Raw genomic sequence first — 23,453 nt, 5'->3', positions numbered from 1 at the left:
TTATTTGAAGTTAAATTTCAGGTATTAATGGTGTTGAAATATGAGGAGGAATGCAACATAGTAAAAAATTTTCCTATTTTATGAAACTACCACTACTCCCAATCACAGCCATATAGCAATCAAAAGTCTTACTGTATATTATTTTAACAATACTCAATAAAGTGAAATACTTGGAGAAAATTACCTTTTCCAAAGATGGCATGAAACTTTTGGCAAGGTGACAGTTTTGTAGCAGTACCCAGCTACCATTCTTTGAAGCTTCCTCTATTAACTGCAAGGCAATCGGGCCTTGTCCTTGCCCTAATGATAAAGAGGCCAGTCGGCTTCCACCAAATCCCTGTTCAAAATAATGTGTTTGTCTATCCATACAAATACACAATACTTACAACAACAGAGCTTAAATTCACCAAGAGTTCAGAATTAGAAAAATATCATTCAATGCAAACACATAGTGCCAATGGAGGCAAAAACAGAACAGAAATTTCTGCAGAAAACATATCACAACATTAAGTACCTATGAAAGATGTGTCAGTACAGTGGAACTTTGTTTATCCAGATTAATTTGGTCCTTAGATCATCCAGATTTTAAAAAATCAGAATAATCCAGAAATGAGAGAAGCTTTAGAGTGACATGGATTAAATGCCAAAGACAAACATATTATATTTGTTTTAACAAAAACACACAAATCATACATTATGTTCTCATAAATTTCTACCAATTTTTACATAAATTTCGACCAGATATTGAGATAAGAAACAGACAAATGAGTTGTATACACTGAAATAATCAGTAAGTTTATTTTGAGCCAGATTTATATGTCACATATGTGCGCCACAGTGACACAAGTATTTAGCAGCTTTAGTTCAGTTGAAGTTGTTTCCACCTATCATTCCAAACATTTTGTACAGCTATGTTTTTGCCTCTGTATGTGTTCATGTCTTCAGACTGAGCTTGTCTTTGCCAGCTGATCAGTCAATATTGATGTCACTGTTTGCATACAAACAAATGGCGATAATTTCTTCATCAGAAATCATTCCATCGTGTGCATCACTGTTATTTTGCAGCCAGTCATTTACATCAATAAGATCTACATCTAAGCATCTTATGTGGCCATGGAACTACCATGTTCTTCTCTACTAGAGTATCACATACTGTACACAATTGATATATACACACAATGAAGGAAAAGATAGATTGCTACTTACCAAAAAGATAATATGCTAAGTTGCAGACATGCACAGTTAAAAGGGACTTACACATAAGTTTTTGGCCACAGCCTTTGTCAGAAAAAGAGAAACATACACTATTAATTCACACAAGCAAGCACATATCATGCACGTATGATTGCAAACTCTGGCAGCTCAGGCCAGAAAGCATTGTGGCTCAAGCTGCCAGAGTTGGCAGTCATATGTGCATAAGGTGTGGTTTCTCTTTTTCCACAGAAGGCTGTGGCTGGAAGCTTATGAGTAAGTGTATTTTAACTGTGCCTGTCTGCTGTTATCTTCATGGTAAGTAGCAATCTAATTTTTCCAACAGTGTTGATATTGCCACCTAGAGTTCCCACTGTGTGTGTGTGTGTGTGTGTGTGTGTGTGCCATTTTGAGCATTATACATGGAAAATTGTTCTTTGGAAAGTAAGAATTATTCTGTGGCAGATGAAAATGAAACATTGGTGTTCAAGACTTTGATAAAGAGCACTAACATTCACTTCCTGGGTATTCAATAATAATTCAATAATTATTCACTTAACTCAGCACAAGTAAACATATCCATTGTACACTATACAATTACAGTACCATGAAATTTAAGAACTACAGTAAATATCTCCCTCATCTTTGTGTGTATGTGCCTATGTGTACTAGGGTGATTTGACTATCTATATGTTTATGAGTTTGTTACTTTCCACATGCAGCCTTCTCCTGGCCACTGAATCACATATGCCATATATTACATGGCCCAGGAACATTTAGCTCTCAGCACACTGTGGTTTCCAAAGTGGATTAATAATAAGGTCAATTAAAAACTCATTAAGTTTCAAATTTTGTTACTTCTTTATCCTCACACTGTTCCACTTACATTTAATTAACCTGTATATCATGGCAATTAAAATATTCTTTATAAATTAATAAAACATTTTGCATTGTACTTCAAAGCTCACTTGTTCTGAGGGAACTGCTTCACAGTAATATTCAGCAGGATGTATTGTGGATTATGTTATAAATAGTTTCAACATGGGATGCATGCAGAATGAGGAAACTAAAAAGGCTTCTCTGGTAATGGAAGTGCACAGTTTTGCAGCACTGATGAGCCATCAGCATACATTAATTCCCCCATAATTTTTCAGGTTCTTATGCTATGTCCCCTTTTTAGGTCTACAAAAACAGCTTACAGTACTCAGTTACATGGCCTACTGTCATTAATTCTTGATTTCCTTTTTCTGAAGTACTCAACATCCATTTAATGGACAACGTTAAGGACAAGTACCATCCGAATGTTGGGAGACAGTCCTGTTTCAATGGCCTGATATTAAATTAGCTATGTATTTCACTCCCTCTGCTACTGGTTTAGGTGCATCATAGTTTTGTATTATTACTTTGCTCCTAATCCAAGGTGTGTGCTTTTGTAGATTTTTCACCTGAAGATGTGATTACAATATCTTGAAACTGGTTATGTATAATCTCAGAATTAAGGATTATCAACAGCTAATGTGGTTTCCATAAGCTTTTTAGAAAATTTTAATAAGAAATTTTTAACAATTTTGTAACATATATCAGTTAAGCTGTGGATGCCCACATGGTAAAATCATAATTTTGGTAATAACTGATGTACCTCACCAGTTAACAATTTGTGAGTACTTCAGAAACTACTGCTGGTGTCCCTTCATGCTCTGTAGCTCGGAATGCATATTATCAGGGGTAAACAAGGACCTCTGGAGAGCAACTTTCTTTCTAATGTACAACTATTCTACAAATGTTCAAGTGTTACAACTGCCTCTGTCATCTTAATCTGGAAATAAATGGGGAAGTTCAGAGTTTGTGTGCCAAACTTCCTGTGTTGTAACAAAGTGATTTCTAGCCATCATCTGGGCATACACTGATGGCCTTAGTCATCCACAATCACCTTAAGGTCACAGTTATGACATGAATTATTTCTAAATTATAATGCAAGTCATTTTCAGTGAACAAATTATGACATCATAACACAACACTCCTCCGACACTGACCACTCCCTACAAAGGCAATCTCTATTAAGTATCAAGTTAATTATTCCCTTCTGATATTCTGTCGTTTTTGACCTAAATTATCCCCTTCTGTTCATCTGACATAATGGCTTCACATGCATTTTTAGCCTGAAGGAAGATATAAGCACTGCCCTATACCACATATGCAGAAATGTGGCCACTAGGCTACACTCATTTTCCATGTCATCAGCAACTGCCTGAACTTCCTGTTATGTTCAGCATGCTATATGATTAATTAAAAAGTATTTTAGATCTGTTCCTTTGCCTGCAGAAAGTTATAACAAGCTAAAGAGGGTTTGCTTTATTGCAAGAACAAATTTTTGTTTTGTTAATCCCCAAACATGTTTCACCATTGTCACATCTTCATTGGATTTTTCCTTTTATATTTTTGGAAATATATGCATACAAAGTTTATGTACGTTAGGAATATGCTGTCATCGGATATTTTGTTGTTTGGATTACATATGCACTTTGGTTTTTTTGTATTATGTGTATCCTATGGCTGGCAATGGAAATCAGCCATACGTCAGTATTATTACAGCACATCGCCTGCAACATGAGAATGTCTGTGTTCAATTTTTGTTTAGAATATAACATCTAAGTTATGTGTTTTAGTAAAATATTGGCAAATGCCCATTTATCAATGCTTGCCATTACTATGGTTGACCTGTCCTGAGCTGTACTTGATTATTATTTGCCTGCTAAATGTATTATTTATATGTTTAAAATGACTTGTGAGCATTGGTAAAATTTCTTGAGGCTTTACTTTGGAAAACTATGTGGTGTGGTTTTCCAAACATTATAAATTTTTGCTGATGTGCACAGGTCACTTGACAAATATAAATAACAATGATAACACATTTAGCAGGCAAATAATGATCAAGTACAGCTCATAACAGGACAGTTATAGCAGTGGCAAGTGTAAAAAAATGGAGAGTATGCCACTAGTTTACTGGAATACATAATTTAGAGGTTATAGTTTAAAAAAATTCAATATAGACATTGCCCCAACATCCCTGTGTTGCAGATGACATGTCGTATGAATGTACACATCTAGTTGATTATTGTTGGCAGACACAAGACATACCTAATGTAGAAAAAAAGGTAGATGTATGTAATCTAAACAACAAAAAATGTGACATCAACAGCATTTTAATGAAAACAAACTAAAATTAAACACAAATAAGTCTGCCTATATTGAACTTGCTCTTGAGAGGCAAAAAACTCATGAAAACCAAATTTTAATGGGTGATGAAGACATTAAAAAAGAATACTCGAGCAAATTTCTTGGCCTGACACTTGATGCAAAGTTAAACTGGTCTGATCACGTAAATGATGTTTGCAAAAAGCTATCTACTACCATATATGCGCTAAGAAAACTGACACCTTTTTGTAACATTACCACTCTGAGGCAAATATATTTTGCACTATTTGAATCCCATCTAAGCTGTGGGATAGAGGTATGGGGATCCAGCAGTAAAGGAAATATAAAAAGTGTACTTATCTTACAAAAAAAAAGGCACTTAGAATTATGGGAAAGAAATGTACCAGGGAGTCCTGCAGAAATTTTTTAAAAGAATTTAAAATACTAACTGTTCATAACCTGTATGTACTTAAGATAATCATTATGGCAGTAAACAGTAACAAAACACTTAATAAAGAAATACATGATCACAACACTAGAGGTAGAGAGAGACCCCACAACATCTCTCATAGAACAACACTTTATGAGTAAAGCCCTCACTATGCAGACATAAAACTACACAATTGCTTCCATCCCAATATCTCCAAATTGACCATTACAGAACATAAAAAGAAATTAAAATTATGGCTCCTAAAGAATCCTGTACATTCAATAGACGAGTTTCTAGATTTAGTACACTGATATGATGGAAGACCATCTATCTAAAAATATATGAATCTCAGATCTTAGACTGTGTCACACATTGTAAATATTTGAATCTCAGATCTGAATAATGTGTCACAAACCATAAATTTCTTAATCTATGTATTCCAATAGTAAATTGGTTTTACGTATAGTCCATATATGTAACATTGTTCTCTCAACTAAATATAGAAATAGTTGTGCAGATAATAATGCCCGGCAGTAACATGTAACTCTAGTAAGTAAGGCTCTGACTTATCAAGAAGACTGGCACAAAGAAAACTTTTTTTGTAATCAGTTGATGTTGGATCAAAATAAATAAATAAAAATAAATAAATATGAATATAATAGAGGGAAACATTCCACACGGGAAAATATATCTAAAAACAAAGATGATGTGACCTACCATACGAAAGTGCTGGCAGGTCGATAGACACACAAACAAACACAATCATACACACAAAATTCTAGCTTTCCCGGTTGCTTCATCAGGAAAGAGGGAAGGAGAGGGAAAGACGAAAGGAGTGGGTTTTAAGGGAGAGGGTAAGGAGTCATTCCAATCCCAGGAGCGGAAAGACTTACCTTAGGGGGAAAAAAGGACAGGTATACACTCGCACGCACACCCATATCCAACCACACACACACAGACACAAGCAGACATTTGTAAAGGCTTGTGTCTGTGTATGTGTGGTTGGATATGGGTGTGTGTGCGAGTGTATACCTGTCCTTTTTTCCCCCTAAGGTAAGTCTTTCCGCTCCCGGGATTGGAATGACTCCTTACCCTCTCCCTTAAAACCCACATCCTTTAGTCTTTCCCTCTCCTTCCCTCTTTCCTGATGAAGCAACCATTGGTTGCGAAAGCTAGAATTTTGTGTGTACGATTGTGTTTGTTTGTGTGTCTATCGACCTGCCAGCGCTTTCGTATGGTAAGTCACATCATTTTTGTTTTTAGAAAATAAATAAATACATATTCCTAACTTACACAAAAATTGTAAGTGTATATTTTAGGAACAATAAAAGGATAAACCCAATGAATATGTGAAAGTGAAACATTTGGTTAATAAGCAAAACAAAATTTGTATACTTGCAAGAAGTCAGACCCTCCTTAGTTCATTACTGTTTTGTCTTGTGAGTTTATTTATATTATAAGTATGCTGTATTTTCAAAGCACTTTGAGTACCTCTCTCTCCCTCTCTTCTCTGTGTGTGTGTGTGTGGGGGGGGGGGGGATGTGTGTGTATTTTAAGAGAGCTAAGAGATTGTATGGAAACAACATGCTTCCTTGGTGAGTTATTGATGAAACCTTTTCAGATATCAGCTGAGTGGTAGCATTCTCCTGCAATGACATTTCAATCACTTCGCAACACACCACCTTCAGGCAAAGTGCTTTGTTTCTGTGGTGTGTGATCTTTTAAATCTAATGGGCAACAGACTCCTCTTCTTAGGGTATAATAGGTGTGCCAAATGTGTGCCTTCTGAAAACAGTGTTGAGGTCAGTTCTGGGGAGGAAGAGATGAGGGAGAGGGATAGGGTAAGGGTGGCCAGGGTGCATGGGCCCGTTATCAATGCCTGGTGTTGCCTGTTTGCTGCTTCCATCACTTTCAGACTGGAGCAGTCTTCACAGTTTTTTGTTAGATAAGATAAGATACTTAATTATCACATAACATGTTTTTATACAATCATTCGATTTAGAACATTGGTGACTCGTCAGTCTTTAGCCTAAGTTGTTACAGTATTTTATATACTACAGGAAATATGTAATACATACATTGCTCATTATAATAAAAATACAACATTATATTTTAAATCTTTTTGTTAACTCATCGAATCATTACCATAGCCTTCACACACCTATATGAAGTGTGGATGTAGTGAATGGAATACAAACCGCCTTTCAAACTATAACTCTATGTATAAACATGATTATACAGTGAATGTGAATACTTTGTATCTATATGGCTTCCAAAGTATACCATTTGTACTTGTTCCTTACTCCCTACTCCTATTTATAAATTCTTCTAAACTATAACATTTGCTTTTTATTTATTTAGAAATTCTGCTGGACTACAGCAACATTTGCTTTTTAGGTATGTGCCAATGGTCTCCAATGTGGATTCCCCAAATATTGACCTTATCTTATTTCTGATCTTCAGAACCATGTAACATGGAGTATTTTCATATACTGTGAGTCGGTGACAAGGTAGCATGTATTTCAATTTATGTCTAGTTTCATAGGCATGTGTGAATGTATTTCCTTCAAACAGATATGAGTTTTTCTGTTCAAAGAGAAGTATTTCATATATGAAGTTGGGAAGGATAGTCATGAAGTCCAGGCTTTCAAATAGTGGTTTGCATGAATGTCTAAATCTTATAACTGTTATGAAATACGCGTGGTATACAGCTTTCCTCACCGTTCAATCTGTTACTTTGTGTAGTACCCGCATTGCATAAACTAAACTATTTAATCTCTTAAGTAAACAGTCCACATGGTCGGTTCATAGCAAGTTTTTATTTAAAGTTATCCCAAGAAATTTTACAGAATCAATTGTGGTCAGTTCTTTACCTGAATATTCTATTTACAATGTACATTCAGTAGTTTGTTTGGTCCTGAAGTGTATGATTTGGGTTTTTTCAAGATTTAATTTCATAGCATTATCTTTTATCCATTGTTCAAGTTCTTGTAGAGTTTGTTTCATGGTCCTTACTAAATCATCAGTGTTTTTGCAGCAGACTACAGCAGTTGAGTCATCTGCGTAAAGTATTGCATCTGTATTTACTTTGCTAGGCATGTCCCTTTTGATGTATCACCACCTTTTGGAATCTGTTTTTGAGATAAGATGAAAACCATCTTATAGATTTTCCATGGAAACCACAGGTACCCAATTTTTGGAGCAGTAGCTTATGGTTTACTGTGTCAAATGCCTTTGAGAGGTCACAAAAAATAACAGATACAATTTGTTTGTTGTCGGGGCATTTATTTACTTTAGAGATTAGTTCCTTTACAGCTTGTAAGGTGTTTTGTCCCTTCCTAAACCCATACTGGTTATTGAGAATAATATTACCTTCCTTATTGTACTTTTCTAATAGATTATATACTATTCATTCAACTATTTTAGAGAAAACTGGGAGTATAGACACTGAGCAGAAATTTACTAAATCATCTTGTTTTCCCTTTTTGTAGATTGGACAGACTTCAGCATATTTCAGTCTGTCTGGAAAGCAGCCCTTGTTGTCAGTGAATCCCCTGCAGAGTTGTTGCACAGCACCTTTGACTATTCAAAAGCAAACTTGTGTTCTTCAGTGATGCTGTACTCTGCCACTATGTACTTTTCAGTCTGGCCAAGGTGAGCATACCATAAATGTACCTTACAACAATATGCACTGCAATGCCATGTCTGGCTGATGTACTGCATGTCACTCTTGCACCTGATAATGTAAATCCCAGGTGTCTTTTTAGTCCTAGTTGGTCTTTGACTGAGCTGAGCAAGTCCTTAATTTTGTATGTTGGTTAAAAATATTGTATGTTGTGTTTGTCCATTATCCCGGAAATCTTGGCTGGGGAAAACTCTGTATTTGGAAGAAATGGCAAACATAAGGTTTTTTTCTTCTAGCTTGTCTTCATTCTTCTTCTCTTCTGCTGGAGGGTATGCCTCATTTGTGTCTCCCCGTAGCCATTCTTGCAGCAAGTTTCCCACAGATGTTGTAACTCAGAAGGCAGTCTCTTCTTGTAAATGTATAACTCATCTCCTGATGCAAGCAAAAACTTATAAGTAAGGTCCCCCATCACACTGTAACCATTGATGGGTGCTTTAAACATCCAACAGTTAATTGGGTTAGTGGTGGGCATTATAAGACATCTTGTGAAACATTACTAAAAACCTTCTCTGAAAACTACCTAGAACAGATAGTTTGGAACTCCATTCATGATGAAAATATATGGATATAAGAACAACAAACAGACATTCCCTCTTTGATGATGTCCACATCAAAGCTGATAACAGTGACCATGACATGGTTGTGGCATCAATGATTACCAAAGTACAACTAGCAGAAGCAGAAAGATTTATGTGTGCAGTAAATAAGACTAAAACAATCAGTAGTATCATACCTCAATGAGGAGCTTGAAACTTTCAGCACAGGGCAAGATTATTTAGAGGAAATATGACTCAAGTATAAATGAATTGTTGAACATGCACTGGATCGATATTATCCAGTAAAACAGTTTATAATGGGCGGGAGCATCCGTACTATATAGTCACTGTAAAGAAACCTCAAAAGGAACAGAGTGTACTGCATAATAGTAGTACAGCAAAGCATGGGGCTATAGATAGAGAGATGCCAAATGAAATGTGTTTGGCTGTCAAGAGAGCAATGCTTGATGCCTTCCATGACTACCATAGCAGAATATTGTCAAACGATATTTCACAAAACCCAAAGAAATTCTGGTCTTATACAAAGGCTGTTAGTGGCATTAAAGTTAGTGTCCAGTCCCTAGCAAATGAGACAAGAACTGAAATTAAGTGTAGCAAAGCAAAAGCTGAAATGCTTAACTCCATTTTCAAATGTTTTTACAAAGGTAAACCAGGAGAATTGCCCCAGTTTAATCCTCATACAACTAAAAAGATGAATGAAATAAGTACTGGTGTCAATGGTGTTGAGAAACACGTGAAATAGTTAAAACTGAACAAAGTTTCAGGGCCTGATGGAGACCTTATCAGATTGTATACTGAATTTGTGGGTGAGTTAGCCTATCTTCTAACTATAATCTATCGTAGGTCCCTCAAACAAAAATCTGTGGCCAGTTCTTGGAAGAAAGCACAGGTCACTCCTATCTACAAGAAGAGTAGTAGAAATGAGTGACAAGATTACCATCCAGTGCCCTACACATCAATTTGTCATAGAATCTCAGAATATATTCTGAGCTCAAACACAATGAGGTATCTTGAACAGAATAATCTCCTCAGTGCCAACCACCATGTGTTCTGAAAACATCAACCATATGAAACCCAACATGCACTTTTCCAGAATGACATACTGGAAGCTTTGGATTAAAGGAGGAAGATGCAGTATTTCTTAATATGAAAAGCATTTGACCCAGTATCACACCTGCACTTATTGCCAAAAACAATCATATGGGGGATCAAGTGAAATTTGTGACTGAATTTAGGACTCTTTGGTACAGAGGACACAGCATGTTATCTTGGAAGTAGAGTCATTGTCATATGTAGAAGTAACTTTAAGTGTGCCCCAGGGAAGTGTGTTGGGACCCTTGCTGTTCATGTTGTATATTAATGATCTTGTTGAGAATATTAATAGAAACCTATGACTTTTTGCAGATGATGCAGTTATCTATGTTGAGATCATGTCTAAAAGAAGCTGCATAAACATTCGGTGAGTTCTTGGTGACATTTCAAAGTGGTGCAAAGATTGGAAACTTGTTTTAAGTGTTCTGAAATGTAAAATGGTACACTTCATAAAATGCAAAAATGTGGTATCCTATGACTATAATGTCAATGAATCACTGTTGGAATCAGTCAACTGATACAACTACCTGGGTGTAACACTTTGCAGGGATACGAAATGGAATGATCACATAGGCTCACTTATGGGGAAAGGAGCTGCTAGACTTTGGTTTATTCGTAGAATACTGGGAAAGTGCAGTCACTCTACAAAGGAGTTTGCATACGAATCACCTGTGTGACTGATTCTAGAATTCTGCTAAAGTGTGTGGGACCTATACAAAATAGGAGTAATAGGGGATTTTGACCTTATACAGAGAATGGCAGCACAAAAGTTTGTAGGTTTGTTGATCTGTGGGAGAATATCACAGAGATATTGAAGGAACTGAACTGGAAGACACTTTAAGATAGATGCAAACTATTCCAAGGAAGTCGATTAATACAGTTTCAAGAACCGGCTTTAAATAATAACTCTAGGTATATATTACAACCAGTGCTTTTTTTCTAAAAAAAAGTTTGAGGGTTCTCCGACATTGGATATAATACAGTGTAAATTACTTATAACTGAAGCATGGGATACCACCTGTCTGCTTTTAGCCATGACATCATCAACATGTTGGGGGAGAAAAAAAAAAAAAAGTATCGGGCTCTTCAGTTGACTTTACTACAGTTCAAAGGAAGCAGGCGATACTGAGAAACACCCAAACATACAAGAGAATGTAGTATTGATCACTTCAGTTTACATCACCTCAAATGAAGCATGCAATTCCCATCAATCCCTGCACAATAAAAGAAAATGGTATTGTACACTTCAATTGACCTATAATACACCTCAAATGAAACAGGTGAGTCCAATCAACCCTCTGACACAAAAAAATACAAGGAAATATTACCAAACACATATTTTAACCTATAAAACACCACTAAAGAACACAGTACAACAAAAACCATCCACACCTATCATCAACAGCAATAGAAACTGCACTACAAAAATCTTTTGTGACCTTGTTTGGCTCCCAAAATGGCATACATGATGGGTGGTATCCCATGCTTCAACTGACCCAATTTTTCATACAGCTGAAAATTTATTTAACTATAAAACTACAGCGTAACTTACATTAATAGCATTACAACAGTTTCCTAACTGACTTTAGTTCATGGCTGCTGTAGTCTTCACACCTTCTTACTTTACTCTTGCTATCAGTAGCAAGATGTCTGCCTTTCATGAACCAAGAGCGTACATAGTTAATGGGCTGGAACAACATCAGTGGAGGACCAACCAACTTTATGAACATCAGATTGCTGACTGTGGTAAGATGAAATGAAGCTCTTGTTGGCAAGACAATCAGATTCATTTGGGAAAACCCATGTTCACATTCACTCGTTGATATAGGAACACATTTCAGTGCATTCTGAAGGGGAAGGATGGATGCTGCAATTTTCTTCCCCATCAAATACTCCCGAAATCCTCTAAATATTTAACTCTCTGGAAGAGCAAAACGACAACATAAAGTTTTGATATTTATTTCAACATATGTTATTCCAGGATTCTCAGGCCAATTTGATGAGTCCAAAACTTTCGCACATTCAGAGATAGCAATATCCTCTGTATGCAGAAGATGATGCTCCATCTGCTGTTTCAGACAATCATAAAATGTGCTGGGCTCAAGATGTCTGATAGTAGCCCCCTTTTCCAGTGGAATTCCTCTGAAGCTCAGCTCTTGGACTGCTTTGAGAGCTTCACAGTAATGAGGGCCACAGTTCAGTTTTCTTTCTTCAAACACCAACAGCTGATTTCTGATCTTCTGTTGGGCAGAATACAGTGTGATGTCTCTTGACTGTAGCTCAAGACTTAATTCTGCTTGAAGGGCATCACACATTAGAGCCAAGTCGAGAATGAAGTCAACTTTGGTAATGTACTTCAATAAACCACTGTACATACCTCTGTCAGTTGAGTCCCTGCTTTGATCATCTTTTGCAGCTGTGAAGTGAGCAACCAAAGCTTTAAAGTTTTACCACGCTGCTGACACACTTCTGAAGCTCAATGCTATGCATCTGGTGCCCAATATTCTGCCTATATTCAGAATTTCAATTTCAAGTAGCTCTGCATGTTGCTTTAACTCTCAAGCGTTTTTCGGTGACTGGTGGCTCAGTGAATATAGCTAGTCTAAGAAAGGCATGAAGTGATTCACATGAGATGGGAAGTCTCTTTCTATTATATTATTAACTGATAACATGAGCCCATGGTTAGCACAATGCCAAACCAAAATCTGTGGGAAATGCTATTTCATTAAGGTAACAACTGCTTTTCTTCTTCCCATCATCACAGCTTTGAAATGCTTGAAACAGTCAATGACATCACTTTTCCCACCAAAAACTGCACTGGTATCATTCGTATTGCAGTTACCAACATGAAAAAATGAAATAAAAAATTTACTTCCGTGAAATAAATCTTTGGCACTCTTCCATCGTAAAAAAATTACTTTGTCAATGAAAATGTTTAGGGGTATACATCCCCCAGAATTTCCCCAGAAAAACAGCACTGACTACAAAACTCTAAGCATCACTCACATAGAGATTACGAGAATAAGATTAGAATAATTACTGCAAGCACAGAAGCATTCAAACAATCATTCTCCCTGTGCTTCACATGTGAATGGAACAGGAAGAATCTCTAATGACTGGAACGATGGAACATACCCTCTGCCATGCACTTCATGGTGGTTTGCAGCATATAGATGTAGATTTATATGTAGGAATATAGACACCTGGCATTTCCAATATTACATCCGTGTGTATCAAGCAGTGCATCGGTCAATGCAACATCACATATTGCAGCACTGATCACACTTTGGCAGGAGCATTTATCTTGGCCTGACAGACATATCAGCAGTGGAAGAGTGCAACATCCACATACAGCTCTTGTTTGGTTTTGAAGAGATGGAGTTGTACTGCCCCTACGGATTCTCGACTCTGTCATCAAAGAGCTGGTGATATGAGTACATGAGTACATGAGAGTCTTTGATGTGGCTGCCTTTGACAATGTACTATATTTTAACTACCTTCTGACTGGTTTGTCAGGAACTCTTCTACAAACTGTCAGCTCTATCTAAATAATGCAGCTCTGTATTTGTCCAACAAACTGTTTACTGCACATCAATAACTACATTCCTTTTTAAGCACAACAAATCACAGAAAGTTGTGTGTTTTGTATCTTTGTTATTACCCACTACAGAGACATGGGTAGTTTTAACAGTGCTTATACATAGAGTGAGACAACTTTCTGTTCTAATGTGATTTGGAAATTGAAGATATTTCATGTGTATTCTTCCAGACTATATTACTGTACCAAATAATCTGATTAAATCATTTCTGAATGCTCCCAAATTCCACAGTAACATTTTCCAACAAGTGGGAAAAAAACCATAGAACTCTAAACTTAAAAATCAACAAACCTGATCATCTGCAAACTTAAGTAGAACAGCAGTAGGATCTGCTCCTGGTGTTAAGATAAATATTAATGGTATGCAGCAGTGTGAATCACAGTAAGATGACGTCAGATCAAAAGGCGGAGGTTCAACAAACTCTTTTCCTAGATTCTCTGAAACACAAATTTTCATCTTCTAATTCTACTCAAGTAAACATGTAAATCATCTACAAGTCATGCACATGTGAAACTTAATTACAATTATACAGTGTAATTTAGATTCCATCATGAAGGAAACTCTTAGTGCATGTGTACCTGTAAGCAGCAAACATTAATTTTATTTTCCTCATGATACAAGGAAAAACACCACTGATTTTTCTATAAGTATGCTTATGAATCATAGTGAATTTTTTTTTCATTTATTGTTTCTTCTGTAACTTTATGGGAGAACAAATTCATAATAAAGGTTGAAAAACTAACAAACTGTGTTTTGTTTTATTTCAAATCAGTTCGCCTCTTTGCGAGCCATGATTAGGAAACAACTAACTAGTGCCACAAGAGACACTAGTGTGTAACAAAGTCCATATTGGAAAGAAAATAATATAAGCACACAGAGTCTTTGGTCATGGTATTACGTGAGAAAAGTCAAATGAGTTGATCACTGCTTGTGTTGTTAGTCAATGCAAGTGACTGTAGACTGGCATGTCAGACAGCTGAACACATTTCTGGAATGTGTAAACTCACAAAACAAAAACATTCACTACACCATAGAACTTGGTGACAAATTCAGAAGCTTTTTGGATCTTAACACAGAGACCAATACAGGTAGACACTGTAGCAAAATTTACAGGAAACATACAGTAACAAACACTATAATATCTTCTTGTTCACAACATCCAATAACACACAAACATGCTGCCTTCCATTATATTGTGTATTGTCTGACATACATACCAATTTCAAAACAGGATTTCCAAATAGGACTACAAACAACTAAATTTATTTCATCTGTCAAGGGCTATAAGCCTGACTTCATTGATAATGATCACACAAGAAAGAAAGAAGAAATATCTTACCATACTTTTTTTGTCCCCTCTACAGTTATACCCTTCACTAAAATCAACTGGTGTACTACCACATGCATAGGAAAATGATTCAACAAATCAGTCCCCTCTGCAGTTATACCCACCAGCAAAATTAACTGGTGTACTTCCACATCCTTAGGAAAATGATTCAACAAATCAGCTAAATCCCCCAAATCTTGAAACTATAAAACCTCATTTTAGGAAAGAGGTGCCATAGCTGTAATCAACAGCAAGGATAAAACTGATACATTATGCAGCAGTTAAGCTGATAAAAGCACTTGTGCATTGACTATATGCTGGTCAAAAAGGCAAGGCTATAGAAACTAGACTGACTGAACATGGACATTGTAATGTCAGCACCAATATTTTGTGTCACCAGTGTATGGGACAGTGCTTGAGACTTATGAGTTAACGAATGTTTTCCAGAAATGACCTTTGAGCCTATATGTGAGAACTGAGAAAAGACTTATTACTATACTGTGAAATAACAAAAATATGTTTTATTATTTTATAACCAGTTTCCTACAAAAAATAATCATGTAACAAAAGATAATACTACTAAAAGAAAGTATTGGCTTCGTATTGTCTGTGGAATTTTTCCTTCTTCTGTTCTTCTTCCCTATGATGTATGAAGCGGATGAGATCGAAGATAAGCTGAGTTTTGTGTCTGTAGCAGTCCAGACAGTGCTTTGCCTGCCGCCGTTACATGAGTGTATGGAGTGGCAATTTCAGACTGCAGAAATAATCAGACACTAATTCTTTCGATCGTTATTACAATATTTGAACTTTGAGGACAAGAACCCACAGGAATTTATTATTCTTCTATTCTAACAGTGAAAATAATGTTCAGTAGAACAATTTTAGTCTTTACATAAATGAAATAATTTTATTGGTGGTGTGTAAGATTAATTTTTCTCAGAATAATTTATCAGTGACTTTAAATAACAATATTTATGACACCAGTGTTGTTATGGGTAGGGGTTGTGGAATGATATATTAATTATTTGGTGCATATATTTTAATGTCAGATAAAGAATTATTGAAACTCATTATAGTCGGGCTCAACAGCACATAAATAAGAATTATCAGAGATTATTTATTTCTTTCAAATAATACTGTTATTCTTGCTGCTACATTTTCATACTTTTACAATAACACGTATACAACACCAAAACAATGTTAAATAGAATCCCATTACACATTACATTGGTGACCGGTCACGTTGTGCTTGAGTAAAAATACTGTAATCATAATCATAGTAATTAGTGTATTCCTTTTTGTGTATAGATTGCTACTGTAAAGTATTAATGCTTGTTTTGTTTGGTTTTTCATGTACCAACTGAGCATACAAGATAAATATCAAACTGACACCTGGAAATTTGTAAGCAGTGTGCGGTGCTGTACCACCGATAGCATCACCTGTCAGCTAAAGGTAGGAACAGGTGCACATATATCACAAGCATGCAACTAACATCTGTTTGTGCACTACAGTATTTTGCAGCACTTCAGCCAAAATCACTCCAGCCATAAGAAGTACAGTATCATATTCTGGCTGTGAGAAGCATTTTCAAATATTTTCTTGTCTCTAGTGAATTGTTGTGTACACAAACACACATTTAGTTGTAATGATTGTTCCTTTTGTTAGTTATAGAATGTTTTTGGGGATCTGAATTTATTGTAATTGCTTTATAGCATGAGATATTTGCTGATAAAAATGACTAGGCCTAAGGAGAAGGCTAAAATAAATGAGCAGGCTGATACAGATTTAAAGTCAGATGCTCAAGTGAGCCAGATTTCGCACACTTCAGTGCAGGAGCTAGATAGCTTGAATGTTGATGATAATATTATTTTACGGGACATGTCAAGTGATATTGAAAATGAGGAGTTGCCAGTGTTGAGTGACACTCCTGTGGTGAAAGCTTTAAAATATCAATGCTCAAGTTATGCCACTGCCAGATGGTACTATATTAGCCATGTTACTTCAGAAATTAGAAACGATAGGAAAGCAATGTAGGGAAGAAGAAGCAACAACGTGTAGAGGCAAAGACTTTAAAAGAAAATCAATATAGGGAAGAAGAAGCTCTTAAAGAGCAGCAGCGTTTAGAAGCGAAGGAGAAATGGATTAGACCCATGTAATGGATAACAAGAAAACGATTAATAATTTTTTTTCCATTTTCCTGACAGAGATCAAGCATATAGTAGAAATGACATGCCCCTTGGTAACCAAAAGGTACCAGAGTAATATTACTCATAAGAAACAAAATACTAACAAGTGGTACACCCCACAACTTAACAAACTCAGAATACTACTGATGATTATGAAAGACAAATCTCATAACAGTGATAGGGACAAGGAAAATTACACTAAAATGAGAAACCTTTACAGATTAGAAACAAGAAATGCTAAGTGCTGTGCAAATGATGAATATATTTTAAATTCTAAAAATAAATGTAAAGCTGCCTGGACTGTCATTAAGAGGGAAATTAATAATACCAATAAAGAAAGGAGTATCCCTATTGACTGCAATATTCTCAATGAATATTTTGTAAATAGTGTCACCACCCCACCCATCAATTCTGCCTCTGATGCGAAGCATTGCTCACTTGTGCAAAACAGACAAGAAGTGAGAAGTTCACTTGGACCCAAATCACATTAAATGATATTCATAATTCAATAAACAAATTAAGTAATTCCAAAACAGAAGATTATTATGGACTCAGTAACCTCATCATTAAATGTATAGCAAAAGAAATTGAAATGCCACTTCTCTCACTATCAGAGTACTTGATGAAGGAATATTCCCCGACTGTCTTAAGCTCACAGTTACATTGCCTGTGTATAAAAAAGGTGAAAGAAACCTCCCAAATAACTACAGACCCATTTCAATAGTACCAATCATATCCAAGTTAGTAGAAAATTGTGTGCATAAGCAGATATACAGGTATTTTGAAACCAACAAAATTTTAAATGAACAACAGTTTGGCTTCAGGTCACACCTGTCAACTGTAAAAACAGTAGAAGCTTTTGTAAGCAATGTTTATTAAGGGTATGAAAAAAAGGATATCAATGTCTGGAACACTTATTGACCTAAGTAAAGCTTTTGACTCAGTGTCACATGACATACTCATCAAAAAGTTAAAATACTATGGCATTGAAGATGACACACTCCGACTATTCAGATCTTATCCAAGCAATAGGTTACAACTTGTATATGCAAATAAGCAGAGGTCAGAAATACTCCCTACAGAAAGAGGAATACCCCAAGGCTCTGTTCTTGGACCTTTTCTGTTCATTGTCTATGTTAATGACTTCTCGAATTACATACCGTGTAAGAACATACTATATGCTGACGATATGACATTAATAAGTACAGGAGAGAACTTACAGAGTGTACTGGACAAAAATAGAGAAATTATGCAAATGGCTAATTACTGGTGTCAGGCTAACCAACTGTGCATAAATCAAATAAAAACAGAAGAAATAATATTTAATCTCAAAGTAACTAAAAATGAAAACAGCGAAATTACTTGGATAATCATAGACCAAAAGCTTTCATGGGAAGGACACACCAATTATCTATGTAGTAAACTAGCACGAGTACTTTTCTTATTGTATAAATTAAGAAACAGTGTGAGCAAGCAATTGCTACTCCACTCATACTATGCTTTTTTTCATTCCCAACTGCAATATGGAATATTGCTTTGGGGTAACTCCCCAGGGGCTGATAGTATTTTCAGATGGCAGAAGAAAGCAATCAGGTGCATGGAGGGGTTAGCACCCAGAGAGTCCTGCAGAAATTATTTTAAATCTCTTGGCGTAATGACAGTGCCAAGCATGTACATATATAACTGTCTAATATATGCCAGAGAAAATCTGAAAAAATTGAACATGAGATGTGATGTGCATGCACACAGTACAAGAAACAGTCACCTGCTGGACTTGCCTTCCACAAGACTTGCTGTAGTCCATAATAACTATAAGTACTTAAGCATAAAATTTTTCAATAAGTTACCATGCTCAGCTCGTACAGTACCACTAAATAAATATAAGAATACATTGCAAACCTGGCTAAAAAACAACGAATTCTATACAACTGAAGAATTCTTAGAAACTAATCATCAAAATATATGTTTTACCTAAGTTATGAAGAAAATGTTTTGATATTATATAAGCTAGTTATTTACTGTGATTCTTTTCTTATGTGTGTATTTAATTACTGTAGAAAACATTGTTTTACATAATGCTGAAGAAAAGAGGTCTTTAGTTCCTTTTCTCCCCTTTCTGTAACTATTTGAATATCGTACTGAAACTAATACCCTCTGTAAACTTTGACGAAGCCAATTGTATGAAAAATGCTGAAAGGCTAATAAAATATTCTATTTTATTCTATTCTATTCATTAAAAGCAGAGCAACGTGAATTAAAAGAACAGGAAAGAGAAAGAAAATTCTTAGTATCCAGTGGGACAAATAAATTGCTCAAAATATTAACCAACTGATAATCAACAGGGATAATGCATTGTCAGCACACTTAAATGCAGAGATAAATGCAGTTAGACACACGATCAAACCGCTAGCAAACATTCCCACCAAAGTAAATGATATGGAGACTGAAATCAGTAACTTATAAACTAGTTTTAAAATGCTGACAACTGCCATAGATGAAATGAAGATAAAATACAAACCTAAGTAAAGAAACAAGTACAAACAGAGCTAGTCAGAGTTTTTAATCTTGACAATCGAAACTCAGGGGTAATGTCAGAATCCAGTAATGAAGAATCTGGTCCTGACAGGGGAACTAAACTTGAAAATTTGCTGACTGCTAGTGTAGCACTGAGAATAGGCCACAACTTTTGCACATTGGTCATGTTATAAATCAGAGTAATACACAAAGTTTGCCAGCAGCCCCTGTTGCAATTTATGATAAGTCAAGCTATGATAGCCAACCTTTATTACCACAGCCACTGGTGCATCCAAGAAATTCAAAACTAGAAGCAGACTGTACCTGTAGCAAAATGAGGACACCACCTTCGAATGAGAGCCGATCCATGCATCTGAGTACAATGACGCATGAGGAATGTTCCAGTAAACATAATCAGTTTCAGATTTTCAGTGAAGAGAGAAAAAATAATATACATCCAGTCATATTTACACATAAGTTCAGAAGTGCCCTTCTGAAATCTTGGACAGAAGAGGAGAAGATACAGTTCGTGGTATCACATATTGCAGGGGATGCTTAGCTTTGGGCATTAAATGCTGCTGAGACTTTCCAAACATTCAGTGATTTTGAGAGGGCATTTCTTGATCAGTCCTAGTCAACCTGGATACAAGGAAGACTTAGAAAAATTGTTTACAATTCAGAAGTCTATAATCTGAAGACTGGGTCTCTACGAAAATACTTATAAAAATACATCAATATGGCTTGGTATAGGGATGAGACAATCACTACCTGAGATCTATTGAGTGTATTAAAAGCAAGGTTACCGATTAACATAAGGGAAAAACTGTTCAATATTCTGTCCGTAATAGGCTCACTAGACCTGGTCCAGGAAGATGTACAAGAAAGTTCAAATACAGGAAATTCTAATACCAGCTATTCCAATGGAAAAAGCTCTTGGAATGGGAACAATGGTACTAGAGGTAAAATAGTCTGATGAAGAATAAAAATAAATTTAATGGTAATAACAATTACAATGGAAAAGATAATTATTACCAGAAACAGGGCAATCACAGTAATCATAATTACCAGGGAAACTGAGATTATCAACATGTGAACGATAATCAGAGGCAGTACTTCAATGAAAATACAAATAATAACAATCAATATAATAAAAAAAGGAGCAACGATAACAACTCAGGAAGTCCATACAAGGATAGACCGAAAAATATGCATAATGACAATCAGTACTGGCAACAGCCAGGGCTGAGTCATTGCCACCCCCGCTACAATTTTGCAAACCAAGGGCAGGATGTAAATTATATGTAGATTGTACCTGTACCAAACAGTCCATTTTCACAGCCATGGGATCCAAACAGACCATCTCCATCTAATAATACCGAGAATATGAGAATAGTAGAAATATCACCGGACATGAAACAAGCAACAAAGAATCTGACAAAATAGATTTGGTTCCTGTAGGCCTTCGTCGGGAGACCGGACTACGAAGTGAAGGCGATAGGTCTATTCCCGACAGAGTTAATAGGATTAGATACCAGGATGGAATAAAATTAGAGGATGAATTATATCAAGAAGATACCGTGTCCAATAATGAAACAGCACAATATAGACAAGCAACAGTTAATGTGTCCATAAATGGAATTATTACCTCAGTACTCCTTGACAATGGCACAAATATTTCAGTGTTAAGTGGGCAATTTTTCAAGAGGCTTATGCAAGTCAAGCAATTACTGGTTCTGCCAGTGAGCAAATGTAAAGTTATAGGAGCACTGGGAAAGAAGTCACAGACACTGAAGTTCCAAATGCAGTTAGAGCTTTCCTTCGGAAACGATAGCTTCAAGTGCATGTTCCTAGTTATGAAAAACCCGTCTGTACCAATAATTTTGGGGTTTGAATTACTCTGGGATAGAGAAGAAATACTAAATCTTGCTCAAGGAGTCTGAGAACTGAAGTACCAGGGGCGAAAGATAACTTACAGCTAAATTGGGAAATTGAGGCAGGCCTTCAGCCGAGTAGACCTGTAAATATAGCGGTCAGCGAACAGAAATTGCTGATATTGGAGTATGATCACCCGAAAGAGTGGCATACTGGCCAAAAGGATGATGTTCACAACAATGTGAATGACATCTCTGCCATGGTTAAGGAGAAAGTGAAGGAAGGTTCTTGCATTGACAGAATCCAAGCTAGGCAATTAGTAAATCCATTGTCTAACTATGTAAAGGTATTCATAGATCACCCAGGTGCTATAAAAGGTTATATTTATGATATGAAAGTGTATCCACACAACACCCATTTGTAAAGCTTCGTATTCGGTCTCTTGGACAAAGCAGAATGAGGTAATGAGAGGGACAGCTACTACTGCTTAGAATGTACCTTAAGCTATCACTGATTAACAAGAAAAATTAAAAGTGTCATCTACTATATGCAGAGCCATTCAAAATTGTTTCAATTCCTCCTGACGGTTGCTATTTACTGCAAGAAGTCAATACTGAAAATATAAAGGGACTCTATTGTCATAGGGACCTTAAGAAATATTTGCAATAACAACCACAGTTCATTAATTGCAAGTAACAAAATATATTCAGAGCACAAGTACCATTATAAAATATATAAATAGTAGTTACAGAGTAGTTTTATTGTAAATTCTTTTACTCATGTGGCTTAGTTTATAAGGTCATATATGAGCAGGATCCCCCCCATGAACCATGGACCTTGCCGTTGGTGGGGAGGCTTGCGTGCCTCAGCGATACAGATGGCCGTACCGTAGGTGCAACCACAACGGAGGGGTATCTGTTGAGAGGCCAGACAAACATGTGGTTCCTGAAGAGGGGCAGCAGCCTTTTCAGTAGTTGCAGGGCAACAGTCTGGATGATTGACTGATCTGGCCTTGTAACATTAACCAAAACGGCCTTGCTGTGCTGGTACTGCGAACGGCTGAAAGCAAGGGGAAACTACAGCCGTAATTTTTCCCGAGGAAATGCAGCTCTACTGTATGATTAAATGATGATGGCGTCCTCTTGGGTAAAATATTCTGGAGGTAAAATAGTCCCTCATTCGGATCTCCGGGCGGGGACTACTCAGGAGGACGTCGTTATCAGGAGACAGAAAACTGGTGTTTTACGGATCGGAGCGTGGAATGTCAGATCCCTTAATCGGGCAGGTAAGTTAGAAAATTTAAAAATGAAAATGGATAGGTTAAAGTTAGATATAGTGGGAATTAGTGAAGTTCGGTGGCAGGAGGAACAAGACTTTTGGTCAGGTGATTACAGGGTTATAAATACAATAGTGAACGCATTATTGTGGCCAAGATAGACACAAAGCCCATGCCTACTACAGTAGTACAAGTTTATATGCCAACTAGCCCTGCAGATGATGAAGAAATTGATGAAATGTATGACGAGATGAAAGAAATTATTCAGGTAATGAAGGGAGACGAAAATTTAATAGTCATGGGTGACTGGAATTCGTCAGTAGGAAAAGGGAGAGAAGGAAACATAGTAGGAGAATATGGATTGGGGGGAAGGAATGAAAGAGGAAGCCACCTTGTAGAATTTTGCACAGAACATAACTTAATCATAGCTAACACTTGGTTCAAGAACCATAAAAGAAGGTTGTACACCTGGAAGAATCCTGGAGATACTGAAAGGTATCAGATAGATTATATAATGGTAAGACAGAG

At 36.3% G+C, this 23,453-nt stretch overlaps 1 protein-coding gene across 1 annotated transcript in view; it reads right to left on the bottom strand.

Annotated features, from left to right (window-relative positions):
- The window catches only part of LOC126237376 (dynein axonemal heavy chain 7), a 1,033,797-nt gene that overhangs the window by 144,773 nt on the left and 865,571 nt on the right, over positions 1-23,453 (bottom strand). Inside the window, exons 52-53 of the mRNA XM_049947460.1 lie at positions 14,041-14,186; positions 185-337 (exon numbers count right to left, since the gene is read on the bottom strand). Coding sequence (XP_049803417.1) covers positions 185-337; positions 14,041-14,186 — 299 coding nt within the window. The remainder of the gene's footprint in view (positions 1-184; positions 338-14,040; positions 14,187-23,453) is intronic.

This window comes from Schistocerca nitens, chromosome 2, assembly GCF_023898315.1.
Source record: "Schistocerca nitens isolate TAMUIC-IGC-003100 chromosome 2, iqSchNite1.1, whole genome shotgun sequence".
NCBI lineage: Eukaryota > Metazoa > Arthropoda > Insecta > Orthoptera > Acrididae > Schistocerca > Schistocerca nitens.
The sequence above is the reverse complement of the archived record's forward strand: the minus strand, read 5'-3'. Positions and strand labels throughout refer to the sequence as shown.